Source organism: Pogona vitticeps, chromosome 2 (assembly GCF_051106095.1).
Source record: "Pogona vitticeps strain Pit_001003342236 chromosome 2, PviZW2.1, whole genome shotgun sequence".
Lineage (NCBI taxonomy): Eukaryota > Metazoa > Chordata > Lepidosauria > Squamata > Agamidae > Pogona > Pogona vitticeps.
This window is the reverse complement of record NC_135784.1, coordinates 20734677-20749839: the sequence shown is the minus strand read 5'-3', so window position 1 is coordinate 20749839 and position 15163 is coordinate 20734677. Positions and strand designations below refer to the sequence as shown.

The 15163-nt window shown below is 42.9% G+C and overlaps 1 protein-coding gene across 2 annotated transcripts; it reads right to left on the bottom strand.

Annotated features, from left to right (window-relative positions):
• Positions 1 to 650: 650 nt before the first annotated feature.
• LOC110069837 (uncharacterized) lies at positions 651 to 14988 on the bottom strand. Of its 2 annotated transcripts, none has more exons than XM_072988388.2 (3): positions 11111 to 14988; positions 9916 to 10042; positions 651 to 2299 (listed from the first exon to the last, which is right to left on the bottom strand). In XM_072988388.2, exons 1-3 carry the CDS (start codon positions 11111 to 11113, stop codon positions 831 to 833), a joined length of 1599 nt encoding a protein of 532 aa, XP_072844489.2. In that variant the 5' UTR covers positions 11114 to 14988; the 3' UTR covers positions 651 to 830. The 2 variants fall into 2 exon arrangements, with proteins under 2 accessions (XP_072844489.2, XP_078244411.1); XM_078388285.1 differs by having other exon boundaries at positions 11079 to 11185.
• Positions 14989 to 15163: the final 175 nt, after the last annotated feature.

Sequence of the window (15163 nt, the reverse complement as noted above, 5' to 3'; positions counted from 1 at the left end):
GTTGATGTAATACCGCTCATGTAATATCGTGCTTTGCTCAGAAAATCCATCTGCAAAAATTTCCAGCATTTCAGATGACTCAGAGGAGAATGAGATTGGTAGACAGACATAGTTTCTCTTTCTTTTCTGTCTCTCTCTCTCTACTCATGTTTCCTGTACCAAAAATGGCCATGTCCTGAAAGGTGCGCCATACAGTATATTTTCCATGCAGATGGTCCCAGCTTTATAGGGCCGTTCGACCGACAATCCCTCGCCTAGACAAGGAAAAGCTGGTGTGGGATCCTCCCAGAGGAACAAAGCTTCCCCTTGGGCAATACTTTCTTGGAGCACTAAAAAATTACAAACCACAAGTTTTTGAATACTGAGGTATGGTTTTTGTCCAGTACATAACCCGGCAGGACTCCAGAGTCCAGTCAGGAAATAATGGCTAGGAGGTTTCTCTGGCAGCTTTTGTTCTGAAGAACATAGGAGTAGGGATAAATACTATGACATTTTGAGTTAAGAGGTGTAACTACTAACTTTGGTGCCCTGAGGACCACACGGCTTTTGTGGAAGATTTAGGTAAGAGGCCTAATTCTATGCATACAGGTAACTTATGTGTTCTGCTACTTTCTTCTTCATTATGATAAACAAAAACATCCACATGCAAATTATTTGTAAGATTCTCCTTTTATGATTACTCTCTGGTTGTTCACAACATGTGGAATTTGAACCATACACAAAACATTTTCCACGTACTGGGATGTGAAAGATTTCTTTCTTGCATTGATGCTCTGATGGTGCACAAGGTGTCAAATCTTGGCAAAACATTTCCCACTCTCTTCGCATTTCTATAGTTTCTCTCCTGTGTGGGCTCTCTTATGATTTAGAAAGTCTGAACTCCAAGCAAAATACTTCCCACACTTTTGGCATCTGTATGGTTTCTCTCCTGTGTGGACTCTTGTATGAACCACAAGGTTTGAACTGTGCGCAAAACATTTCCCACACTCTTGGCACTGGTAAGGTTTCTCTCCGGTGTGAACTCTTGTATGAATCATGAGGCTTGAAATCGAAGCTAAGCATTTCCCACATTCTTGGCATTTGTACGCTTTTTCTCCTGTGTGGACCCTCTTATGATTCTCAAGGTGTGACCTCAGGGAAAAGCATTTTTCACACTCCTGGCATTTGTATGGTTTCTCTCTTGTGTGGACTCTGTTGTGGACCAGGAGTTGTGAATTCCAAATGAAAGATTTTCCACACACCTGGCATTTGTAAGGTTTCTCTCCTGTGTGGACTCTTGCATGAATCGCAATGTATGAATTCTGAGCAAAACACTTTCCACACTCCTGGCATTTGTATGGTTTTTCTCCTGTATGGACTCTCTCATGCTTCACAAGGTCTGAATTCTGAGCAAAACATTTGCCGCACTCATGGCAAGTATATGGTTTCTCTCCTGTGTGGACCCTCTCATGACTCACAAGATCTGAATTCCGAGGAAAACATTTCCCACACTCCTCGCATTTGTATGGTTTCTCTCCTGTGTGGAAGGTCTTATGCCTCTCAAGTTCTGATTTCCGGATAAAGGATTTTGCACATTCCTGGCATTTGTAAGGCTTTTCTCCTATGTGGATTTTTCTATGACTCACAAGGCTTGAATTCTGAGCAAAACATTTCCCACACTCCTGGCATCTGTATGGTTTCTCTCCTGTGTGGACTCTTGCATGAATCACAATATATGAATTCTGAGTAAAACATTTCCCACAGTCCTGGCATTTGTATGGTTTCTCTCCTGTGTGGACTCTCTCATGCCTCAAAAGGTCTGAATTCTGAGCAAAATATTTTCCACATTCCTGGCATTTATATGGTTTTTCTCCTGTGTGGATGGCCATATGCCTTTCAAGCGGTGACCTCTGGGTAAAGCATTTCCCACACTCCTGGCATTTGTAAGGTTTCTCTCCTGTGTGGACTCTCTCGTGCCTCAAAAGATCTGAATTCTGAGCAAAACATTTTCCACACTCCTGGCATTTCTGTGGTTTCCCTCCTGTGTGGAAGCTCTGATGGCTGACAAGGTGTAAATTGTCATTTAAATGTTTCTCAGAAACTTCACTTTCATAGTGCTTCTTTCCAGCATGGTCCCTTTCATGAGGCATCAGTGCTATCTTTGTGGCAAAACATTTTCTCCACATCACAGAGTCACAGAGGTTTTCTTGCATATAACTTTCCACTTCTGTGTGGGTTCCCTGGTGTCCAGGAAGCTCTAATTTCTGTATAAAAGTGTTCCCACGCTTGGGGAATTCATTTTTCTCCCTCCAGTTATTTTCTGGGAAGACAGACAAACGCAGAAAAGAGTAAATAAACGGACAAATGGATCTAAAGAAAAAAAAAAGGAAAAGGTTTTCTGAAGAAGTGCATTTTGATTCATAAAAGTGCATATGGAAAGAAATCTGTTAGTCTTTGCCATTCCCCACCCCCCCCAATTTTTAATTCTGACATCTCATCTACAAAGTATCTAATGAAAACAAATGACCTTATCTAACTTGGCTTCCATTCCCTCCCTGGCACTTTTCACACTTGCACAAACACCGATTTCTGTTTGCTGCCTAGGAACGGTGTGATTTCCAGTTCAGCATATTTAGAATCCAGAATCACAGTGTGGATTTTGAGCTCATAGATCTATCACTGACATGGTATTTTCCCTCACACAGTTACAGGAGAAATGCAGGGAACAACGACAGCCACTCTTTGTGGCCTTCATAGATCTTACAAAGGCCTTTGATTTGGTTAGCAGGGATGGCCTTTTTAAAATACTTCTCAAGAAAAACAGAAGGGAGAGCCCAAGTGCAAACTCAACATTACCCAACCAGGAAGGAGAGCAGGAAGATGGACAGTGAAAGGGCCAGGCCTTGAACTGTGTAGAGTTGTGTAGACTTGTGTAGAGTTGTGTCAGATGGACAACAGACTATAGGATCCCTGGAAAGCACAGCCTAAGAATTCTTGCCTGAAGTATAGCTTTACACAGCTCTAGTCACTAACCTTGCCACTAATCATGAGCGGGACATGGTGGCGCTGTGGGCTAAACCGCAGAAGCCTGTGCTGCAGGTCAGAAGACCAGCAGTCGTAAGATCGAATCCACGCGACGGAGTGAGCACCCGTCGCTTGTCCCAGCTCCCGCCAACCTAGCGGTTCGAAAGCATGGAAATGCAAGTAGATCAATAGGGACCACCTCGGTGGGAAGGTAACAGCGTTCCGTGTCTAAGTCGCACTGGCCATGTGACCACGGAAGATTGTCTTCGGACAAAACGCTGGCTCTATGGCTTGGAAACGGGGATGAGCACCGCCCCCTAGAGTCGAACACGACTGGACAAAAAATTGTCAAGGGGAACCTTTACCTTTACCTAATCATGAGCTAGGGCAGGGGGAAGAGGGAGTAATATGAGGCCATCCTATAGATCAATAAACAGAAGTAGCACACTGTACCTTTAACAGGCATCTCCCTATTAATTGTGAGAGTCCAGCCAGCCTAAGGGCAGCCTGGCTAGTTAGGATTGTGCCCTAAGTCAGGACGAGAAAAAGAAAGATTTATTTTAGTGCTAACATATTCTCAATTTAGACCAGGGTTCTGTGACATAAATAGTGGTTTGAATGGCAATTAGTTCTCCAACATCTTCTAATATTGCATTCTTGACTCTTGACCTAAAAAGAAGTAGGTACGTGGGGCTGCCTTTCAGGCTGCTGCGGAAACTACAGGTGGTGCAGAATGCGGCAGCCAGACTACTTAGTGGAGTGAAAAAATACCAACATATCTCACCCACTCTGGCCGCTCTGCATTGGCTGCCCATCCGGTTCCGCATCGACTTCAAAGTGCTGATGCTTATGTACAAAGCCCTAAACGGTTTAGGGCCTCGGTACAAAGCCCTAAACGGCGGTGGTTCCTCGCCTTTGGAACAACCTACCTCCTGAAATTCGTGTGGCACCCTCGCTGGGTATCTTTAAAAATAAACTAAAAACGGAGAAGGGTGGAGCCACCGGCAGCGAGAACAGGAGAATCTCAGGGCTCTGAGAATTCCTGGGTTTTATTCCGAGTCAGCAGACCCCCCAAGAAAACGGGGGGGCTAGTCTTCATAGGAGAGTGAAGCTGGCAGCAGAGGAGCTGAAGACGCCGGAGAAATCAGACAGCAATCTGTTTTTTCGGAGGAGTCTCTTCCTCAATTGCAACTGACTCGTGAAATTCGCCATGTTGGTATGTAGCTGTCCGGAGAGGGGGGAGGAAGATTTATGATCTGGCTGCATGGACTGAAGTCGAACGGCTATTTTTATGGCAAGTAGCAGGACCAGATGTTTTTGTTTCTCTTTGGAAAGTTTGATTGTTGAGACGACCTCCTAAGCGGCAAGAAAGCTTGGCAAACTTTGGAAGGTTTACTTTCTGCCCCATAACTGGTTAGAATTGAGAACTGAGAAAGTGAAACTTGTTTCTTCCACCCTAACCCCCCTTCCTAAGGTTCGGCTTTTTATACATTAGCAGTTTGAGAATCCTGAATGACTATGACCAGCTTATCTCTATGGAACCCTACTCTGAGCCATAAAGGAGGGTTATAAATTAAAGGCTGTAGTCATTTTTACGACCAGACTGCTCTCCGTAAGACTCTGAAGTCCTGGACGAGGAACGAGGGGGAAAGCTGTCATCTGTTTGACTCTCCTGTAAGGGTGACATCTCACGGAGTTTATGAAATGGCGGCCGCTATGATAATCTCCCTCCATGAATTTGAGTCTAATCTCATCAAACAGCTCAAAGCTCAAGTTTTAGAACTGGAGATAGATATCAAAGCAATATTTCTTGGCTTGGACACTAAGATAGAGAAAGCCAACAAACATACTGTTTTCACGGAACCACATGAACAATCATCATCGTCAGAGAAGGAGAAGAAGATGAAAGATGAAACAACTGACTACTTTGAACTAACTGAACAACGACCGCCAGAGAGCCAGAGGGAGACTTCGCAAAAAAAAAAAAGCAGAATGGAACACTTAAAAAGGAGGAAAGGAGGGGTGGAGAGAAGGTGGGAAAACACATGGTTTTTATCCTGATGGGAAATGACGTTAAAGGGAAGACAGGGGTGAACTTAGAGGCAGAAATTTATGGTCAGAGGTCGAAAAGATCTGTTCTGCTCAGAAATCAAGATACAGATTATATTGAGAGGATATTAATAGATCGCATAGAAAATTCTTTAAGGAAATTTTATAGATGGCATTTTAAAACTGGCGAAAGAGGAGTAATAAATCAATTTTGGAAGTACGACACTGGAGTTAAGAAGTAAAAATGAAGAGGGGGAAGTAACCTGCGGACTAAATGATAAATTTTTGGGGGTTTTGAGATATATATAATCACACAGAAAGTAATATAAGTAATTTACACTATGAGCAAGTTTGGCCAGAGGGGAAGCTAAAGGGTAGATAAACATATGTAGCTATAAACTTTATCAATAATAATAGTATATTGATTTTATAGGCAAGATTAGATATACAATGTTTTTCTTACCTGTAAAAGTGGGGATCCCTCAGAAATGTATTAAGCGGGCCAAGAGCTTCTGTGTGGTGAGGTGTGTGTGGTTAAGCTACTTTCATGATGAAATTAAAACTGTTGATGATAAATATCGAATAGAAGGATATACAGATGAAAGAATCTATTGAGATTTTACATCCCTGGCTTACACGTGGAGCAAAGGAATATAACAAAAATGGGGAAAATACTTGCCGAATGTCTTAAATGGTTGATAAGTACAAGTAATGCCTAAATTAGATTACATATTCTGACCACAATTGTTTAGAAGGTACTGATGACAAACCAGGAACATGAGGATATTAAGTACTGCAATTCATGAACTACAGTTGGTTTATGCAATTAAGAGTGGCTTGAATATAAGATCAATACAGGTTTAAGTTTATATATTGACAATTTATGTACATTAATTATTGGAGGCTATGTAGTCAGAATTATATATCAAATGGATTTGGCCCAAAGATTAAGTAGGGGAATATGGTACATGCAGTCAGTAATGTATGTTAAATGGATATATGGAAAATTTTCTCCCCGATTATGTGTTTTGTGTGTATTTTGTATGTCTGTTTGCGTCATTAATTAATAATAATAATAATAAAATAAACTAAAAACATGGATGTTTCGGCAGGCCTTCCCTTCAGACAATTCCTGATGCCCTCTCCTCTCTCTTTCCTATTGTTTCCTCCCTCTCCTAAAGTTTTTTCTATTTAAAATTTTTTATACTATTTTATGCTGTTAGCTGCCTAGAGTGGTCTTAACCGACCAGATAGGCGGAATATAAATAAAATAAAATAAAATACAAAATACAAAAGTAAATAGCTCCACATCATTAACTAAGAAAGTTAATGGATGCTCATTTGGAGATGTTCATTTACGAGCTTATAAGAAAAACAAAAACGAAAAAGCAAAACAGCAGCCCACGCAGAAGTATTTATGATCCACAGGACAAGACTTTTATTTCACTCTTGTAAGCAGCTGGTTAAGAGTGTGAGAGACATTTAAATAATTATTGACTTAACGCTGAGGACATAATGAGAGAGAGTCACATGACCTCTGAGGTCACATGATTGCTGGAGCAACAGTGTTCTAAGTTCTTGACAGTTGGTCTTTGCCCACTTGCTGCTTTCCTGCCTCAACAGCCATTGGGAGCAGAGTTGAGTTAGAGAGACCTTGGCTTTTCAAAATTACTTACATTTACCTTTCGTTTGGGCTTAACCGTGGACTTTCTCAGCCATTCAGGTTCATAGTTTGTAGAGATGTACTCTGTATCAACAGACAGGATTGCTTCCTGTTTTGTCCATAGCTCTGGAAACTACATTCATTAAGGCGTTGCCTGGGTAGTGTAGGTTTAAGGTGGTGAGGTCTGGCAGGGCAGTTGATGTGGTACTTTTGAGAGGTTGCTGTTGTTTTTTAATGGAGATAAATGGGTGTGTTAGGGGGCAGCCAGATGTAAGTTGGATTTCAATAATAGACTTTCCACACAGATGGGAAAGAGTATCATTTGTGGGGATCCTCTTCTGGGTGCCCCCTTTCTGACAGAGCCGTGGGTTTAGCTGTTGGAAATGAAACAGAAATGTTTCATTTTTGAAACATTTGCCCATTCTGCATGATTAATCCCGTACAGCCTGCCCTAGTTCCTTCCATTGATCTGACATAAATGCCCATTTCTTTTGTTTTAAAAGTTCCTTATATTTTGAGCGGTAGCAAGCCAGCGCCTCCAGGTTCGACTTTGAATGCATCTTCCTTGTCTTCCTTGTTACATTAGCTAGATGCTTTTTAGCTAGTCTACATTCTTGGTCATACCATCCCCCTCTATGAGGGGCCGGGGAAGACTCCTATGGCTTTTTGGTTAATAGGGGTCTTAAGTTAGAATTGATATAGTTGATGCCCTCTATTGGATCCCTATGTCCAACTGCAATATCCCTATGTACACTCAGCAGATGTGGGTTGTTTAACTGTTTCCGAATTGTTTGGTCAACAAGGGGGGACCATTTTAAGCGTTTCCCTACAACCGTAGTTCTCTCTGCCCAATCAGCTGGAGGTGAGGGCAACTGTGGAGTTGTCAGGGGAATGGAGAGACAGACGGGTAGGTGGTCGCTTTCAGGTCGGTCTATTATATTATATTTTGTCTCCTGGAACACCAACCTAGGGGAGCAAAATATATAATCAATGACACTCCCTGCCCAACTATTAAGGAATGTGAAGTATACTTTTGAATCATCCCGAGAGCTGCCATGAAGGCAAATTAGTTGTAGGCTGGACATTGTCTCGGCTAGCTTCCTGCCTTGTTTATTGAGGACTTTATCCAAAGAAAGACGGTCTGATTTTATTCGATTATATTTGTATTTGTATTTTAAACAATTGTAACGGCTTTTAGCTAATACAATAAACTTAAACTTGGCTTAGCATGATTAATCTGTGTATTTCATCCCTAGCATTCATTAGATTGTATTCAGTTAATCTCCTTCCTTGGTAACCATAATTAGAAAAAAAGGTGTTGTTTATGTTGTTCAGACCTCTTTACATATTTTTCTGAATCTGAAGGGTTCCAAAGACTATTGTGTCTGAAATATTTACCCATTTAATGTGTTAATATGCCAGGATCTATTGACTTGTTCAGCTTAATAGTTCTCTTTCTGGGTTGATTTCTCTTGTATTTATTTCCATATTCATAGTATCCATAGTACTTGCTCAAAATTTAAAGAGATAGTGGTTTATAAAACGTATCTTATGGATAGGCACTGACCAGGTAAGGGATCAAAACTCAATTTAGATTTATTTATTTTTTTTTACCTTCCCTTCTCATACAGGCCAAGACACCAACCAGGTAGGAGATCAAACCTTTTGGTTCCCCCCCCCCCATTTTACCACCTTCCCTCCTTATGCAGGTGAAGGCATTGACCAGGTAAGGAATCAAAACCAATTTCTGTTCATTTTTTCCATTTTAACTGCCTTCCCTCCTTATTCAGGTAAAGACACTGAGACAGTACCACCTTCCCTCCTTATGCATGTGAAGGCATTGACCAGGTAAGGAATCAAAACTAATTTTGGTTTATTTTTTCCAGTTTTACTACCTTCCCTCCTGTGCTGTGAAGTTTTTTGTGTTTTGGTGTGGTTTTTTCCCCAGCCCCATCGCATTCCGCTGGGGCTGGCTGTGGGGGGGGTTGTTTTTGAGTGTTTTTCCCAGCCCCATAGCGTTCCGCTGAGTATGTATACATTACTGAAACAGTGATGTCTATGTTGGCTTGATAATGTTGTGAGAATGTCGTGAAAATGGCTGACGGTCGGATTCCAAAAGATCTCCCGTATGGAGAATTAGGGCAGGGAAATCGTCCCAGAGGGAGACCACAGCTGCGATACAAGGATATCTGAAAGCGGGATCTGAAGGCTGTAGGAATGGACCTCAACAGATGGGAAACCTGGACATCTAAGTGTTCAGCCTGGAGGCAGGCAGTGCATCATGGCCTCTCGCATTTTGAAGAGACACTTGTCCAGCAGGCCGAGGCAAAGAGGCAATCCCAAAATTGGAAAAATTAGGGAGCTGGACAGGGGACAGATTTTATTTGTCTTCAGTGTGGAAGGAATTGTCATCTCGAACTGGCCTTCTCAGCCACACTAGATGCTGTTCCAAATCCTCTATTCAGAACATGTTACCTTAGTCTCTCAAGATTCAAGGATGCCTAATCTAAAATATTTAGAAACTGCAAAGTAGGTGAAAACTGCTTCATGAGACCTAAATGCCTCTGTAATTACATTTGCAAACTGACCTCATATATTTATTACATACTTTTCATCTCGAGGTTAAACACACCCCTGCCCCTTAACTGCTCTTCACAGGGCTTGTAATTTTTATGTTTCTGGTTTCTGTATTTCTGAGATGTTTCCCAGACAACAGGGTTCGTGTGTGAGAAGTAATATAGTATTCTAAATTTACCTCACAATACTTTTATACAGTATACACTTTTAGCTACTCCAACATGGACAATTAAAGACAATGCATTACTAAATCTTATGTCATCAGCATATAACTTACAAACAAATGCCTTCACAATTAAGTGCCCATCCCCATTCCCAAATAGAGCTACACCTACTCCTTGAATCTTCTAGTGCAGTCTGGGGACCTTCAGGTCTTAAGACATTGATGAATGACTCTTCTCAGTGTGATTTCACATTAGCAAAGTTGGCTACGGGTGGTGGGAGCAGGAGCTCAAGACATCTGAAGGGCGAGAGGTCGCCCAGTCCAGCAATAAGGATCCTAATGTGGCTAGGGGAAGTTGGAACATCACTCCAACATGGAATCATTGCAATAACTGTTACTAGTCATTACTGCACAAGTAACAACATAGATCAGCATTGGATGAGGAAAAAGGCAACCTTACCAAGAGACGATACCATTTGCCAGTTCTCCTCCATGACTTCCTGGTGGAGGGCCTTCTGGTCAGGATCCAGCAGCGCCCACTCCTCCTGGGTAAAGGACACGGCCACCTCCTCAAAAGTCACTGGACCCTAAAGGAAAAAAGAAATCAGGGCTTCCTCATAGGAGGCATAAAGATAAATTCTGAACAAGAACTATGCTCCCTCCAGGAAGGAGGCTGCTGAATCCCACTTGCTGGGGAACAACACGGTGAGAAAAGGGGGTTTTGGTGACCAGCCTGACTTCAGAGCTTCCTGGAGGCATCAAGGGATCCTCCAGGAGAAAAGGGATGCTAGACTAGATCAGCCTTTGGTCTGATAGAGCGCAGCTCCTCCTTACACTCTTAGCTCTCCCACAAGAAAATGGAGGCAGGGAGGTCAATGGAGAATCAGGGAGAGGAAATTAATTCCTGTTGTCCTATTATTTTTTCTTGAAAAGCCTCAAACAACTCACAGGCCTGTTCTAGGACGGCATAAAAGGTCTGCACACAACGCCATACTGGTTCTGGTTCTGGAGATGGTCTCATTTCCCCTCCTTTCCAGTATTTGCTAAATACCTCTGGCCTTCACTATTAATTCCTCTCCCCAAATTATAAAACAATTCATACTCAGTTCTCCTCTGCTATTCACGGGGGCAGTTCTAAAGTAGAGTGAGATTACTTCAAATAGAAGACGAGGGTTGGGGGTGAGGGTGGATGAAGCAGTGAAATCTCCCAACCATTTCCTCCGGGGCCCCTTCCCTTTTTGCTTTAGGGGTAAGGGAGCTGTCGGTCTCCCCTCGGCCAGCCCAGCAGCCCCCAAAAGGGAACCCTTTTGCCCAACCAAGGGAGCCAAACAGGGGAACTTTCTCCCCCCTGCAGGATTAGGTGCAGGATCAGCCCATTTCTGTGCACGAGAGGTGGAAGGAGGGGGGGTGGATGTGGCCCTTCAGGCAGCAGAAAGGCTTGGGCCGCAAACAGCCCTTGCTTGGGGGTTCCCCTCCGGCTGCCTCTCCTGCCCGGTCTTGGGGGGGGCTTCCCTTCCCTCGGATGGCCTCGGAGTTGGGGGGCCCTTCCCTCCCCTTCCCTCCCCTTCACGCCCCTCCCCTGCCCTCCTTCCGACCTCCCCCAGTTTCTCCCCCCCCCCTCACCTTCTCAAGCAGCCCTGCTGGGAATTACTTACCATCCCTCCTTGCTGCAAGCGGCTCCTTGGATCCCAGGCAACCTTTCCAGCAGCGGAAGGGCCGCTTTCTACCCGGAGGACCGGAAGGGACGCTTTTTCAAATGGGACCGTTTCTATGGGGATTGACTCCGCTCCCTCTTCCAAGATCCCCTTCTAGGAATAGCGACTCTGTGCGTTTAACCATTCGTTTCCTGGTCTCGAAAAAGAGGGCCAGGGAAGCATCCTTGGCACCGCGCGGAGGTTTGGCTTCTCCAGCCCCGGCATCCGTGGGTCCCTCCGGGGTTCGAGGGAAGGGATCCGGGGCTCCTTTGCCCAGAAATCGCTGGCCTCTTTCCCCCACCCACCCCCTCACAGCCTCCTTTACTTCTTCCCAGCTCCATTCAGCACCAGGAACTCCCACCTGGCCTCTCGGTTTGACTCTTTGTCCATTTGCATTGAAAACCAGTCTGATTGGAGCTTTGAAACGGAAACGGGTAAATTCTAATCCCTATAATAATAACAAAATATCTTCATGATTGCAACGGATTCCTATATAGGATGCCCTCCAAACTATGGTCAGATGGCAGGTCCTGACTGTGCCCACGGAGGGCAACACCGAAAGCAACGGTCCTTCTTCAGTCCATGGCTTTGCATGTGCACTAAAAACACAGATCATTCAGCGTGGATTCTCCTGGATCTGCATGATTTTTACGTGGGATGCTCCCCAAACCCAACCCCAGGATTTCTGTGGTGTGGGACACAGACGGGACCTCTGATTTGACAGTAGTTTGTTGAACAAAGTCATTAATAATCATGGGGATCCATGAGGATCTACGCCACAAATCCAGTTTTTTTTTCCAAATTCATGCACTGAAGCATCCATGAGGCCCAGCATGCAGTCTGTAGGCATGACATTTTGGCGATGATCACCATAAATCATATTCAATCATAATGATCCATTTTTCATTTCATGGACCTCCCTTTTCTCTTACATTCCCTCAGTCACCAATTCTAGGAATACGAACAGTTAATTCCAAGTAAAACATTTCCCATACTCCTGCCATCTGTATGGTTTCTCTGCGTGGACTCTCTTATGCCTCACAAGATATGAATTCAGAAAGCCAAAACTCATAGGTATTTTCAAAACCATTATATTAGAAATTCCCTGTATATAATACGGGAAAAAATAAAAATGAAAATATATACGAAAATACCAGGATGGGTTTCACCCATAGAAGCATTTGTTCATCCCAACTTTTTGAATGTTAGAAAAATTTTGACTTATACAGATATTTTAGACATAGATAGGAGATTAAAGCCAAAACAAGATCTTATAGAACAGGGGTTAGATGCATCGTGGTGGTCTATAATGCAAATACAATCAAGATACGAACGGGATCTAAAAATGTATGATTTTTATAAAGAACAGACAACTTTTGATCAAATATTGTTAACATGAGATGATAAATTAATTAGGAAAGTATACAAATTCCTTCTAAATTGGAAAATGGAGGATGAACAAGTCAAAGAAACGATGGTTCAATGGGCCAACATTTTTGGGTACAATATTGACTTAGAAAAACGGCAAGGGCTGTGGTCTAGAAACTATATGACGACAATGGCAACATCTTATAAAATTTATACAAAATGTTTTATAGATGGCATTTACCTTCTGATAGATTGGCTAAGATGTATTCTAACAGGTCAAGTAAATGTTGGAAATGTCATAAAAAAACTGGAACCTATTATCACCTCTGGTGGACTTGTGATAAAGCAAAAATTTTTTGGAACAAAATACATACATGGCTTGTTAAAATAATCAAAGAGCATGTAGATTTTAGGCCAGAGCTCTTTCTGTTAGGTATAATACCAGAAAGTGTTGATAGACAAAATGTATATTTAATACTGCATATTCTAACAGCGGCGAGGATTATTTATGCACAGTACTGGAAAAATGAAGGAACACATACAGATCAAGAAATAATTAAAAAGATATTGGATTGCGCCGAAATGGACAGACTAACACTGAAAATCAAAGGAAAAGAAGATACAAAATATTATCAAACATGGGACTTATTCTATCAATGGCTAGAAGGATGTTGTATAGATTAGGAGGGTAATGCGTGTAGCAGTTGTTTTACAAATGGTTATAAGATGTACCCTGGTGACACGAGGTTAAATCAATACGGCTGGATTTATATAATTAAAAAAAAGATAAAAAAAAAGATATGAATTCTGAACAAAGCATATGCCACACTCCTGATATTTGTAGGGTTTCTCTCCTGTGTGGAGTCTCTTATTACTTCCAAGCAGTGAATTCTGAGCAAAACAATTCCCACACTCTTCACATTTGTGTGGTTCCTCTCCTGTGTGGACCTTCTTCACTACAGCTGAATAGTGGTGCAACAAAGACTACTTGTCGTTGGTTTCCTGCTGGCCCCTGCAGGACAGACGAAAGAGTTGGGGAGCCAGTCCTAGAAGCTCCTCAGAAAAGACGATCATAATCCTAAAAACACGGACTAATAGCTAAAGTCTTTATTTAGAGCCTAAGGATTCCCATCCCAGTTAAAGGCGCACATTCACATATTAAAAAGTCTGCCATTTCAGGAAACTGTGGATGAATGATATTCCAAGAGGGGAGAAGACTGAGATTTGTTATATGAGAGGTATCATTGGTCTGCCATTTTATTCTGTAGTCAACAATACTTCCAACGCAGTCTTCAAACTACTCTCGTCCTGCTGAGGAAATAAGTTCCTTAATAAATGATATGACTGAAGCTCTGGAAAGCAAAGACACTCCCATGTGAGCATGTGCCAGACCAAAAAAAGGCCACAAAGAGAAACCAACCAAGTCTCATCTCTAACAGGGAAGACAGAAAGATTCTAAGGCCAAGATGGGAGAAAAGCATGTGAAACTGTCCATAAACCTGTGAGGCACAGACCAATGGGCTTGAGACCGTCAGAGACTGAGAAGTGGAACCATCTTCCCTTTTTCCCTGATCCCTTTCTAACCATTCAGATTCATTCCTCACCTTAAGCCGCCAAAACATAAGCCGTTCCGCTGACTTTCTTTTATACTCTGTTGTCTTAACATTAAGGGTTCACAAAGCTCCTTTTGATGTGGAAGAAATCTTCAGGCAACCATCGCTTGGCTTTTAAAAGGCTAGGCATCAGTCAAAGCAGTGCATCTGTTCATAACATCTACACAATCTTGTGAAACACTTACTTGTATTTTGGTTTCTTGTAGTCAATGCTGTACACTCAATTACCGTATTTTTCTGTGTATAAAATAACACTTTTCCCTAAAATAAGTAAAGGAAAAAGTGAGGGAGGAGAGAAAGATTAGAGAAAGAAAAGGCAAAGATTGGCAGGGAGGGGGAGAAGGAAAAAGAGCAGAGTTAGAGATGGAGGCAGGAGTGGTAGAGGCAGAGGAAACTGAGAGATGGAGGGGAGATGAGACACTACAACCTGGCTGGGAATGGATCCGGATGAAAAACTCCTGGACGCAGAAGTGGGAAAACTCCTGGACCCAGAAGTGGACAGGGCCTAGGGAGGAAGTCGACCATAGACCTCCTCCCTAGGAATGGTCATTCCCCAGGTACCATCATATTGGGGGGGGGGGGGAGAGACTGAGGCAGTGGCTTTATCAGTTCCACTCCACCTGTGAGTTTCCACGGCCAAGTGGGGATTTCTCTCCTCTCTCCTTTCCCACCTTTTCTAACTGATCTCTCAGCTTTTCCATCCCCCTCAGACTCCTTGTTCCTCCTGAGGGAATTTGCACCAGCTATCAACCCTGAGTGCTCACTGGAAGTACAGATCCTGAAGCTGAGGCTCCAATACTTTGGCCATCTCATGAGAAGAGAAGAATCCTTGGAAAAGTCCTTGATGTTAGGAAAGTATGAAGGCAAGAGGAGAAGGGGACGACAGAGGATGAGATGGTTGGACAGTGTCATCGAAGCTACCAGAATGAATTTGACCCAACTCCGGGAGGCAGTGGAAGATAGGAGGGCCTGACGTGCTCTGGTCCATGGGCTCACGAAGAGTCAGACACGACTAAATGACTAAAGAACAACA

Bases quoted from the DNA above. Each gene is read 5' to 3' on its own strand.
- LOC110069837 (XM_072988388.2), bottom strand. The intron at 2,300-9,915 runs GTAAGGTTGCCT...CTGTCTTCCCAG, and splicing joins GCAAATGGTATCGTCTCTTG to AAAATAACTGGAGGGAGAAA.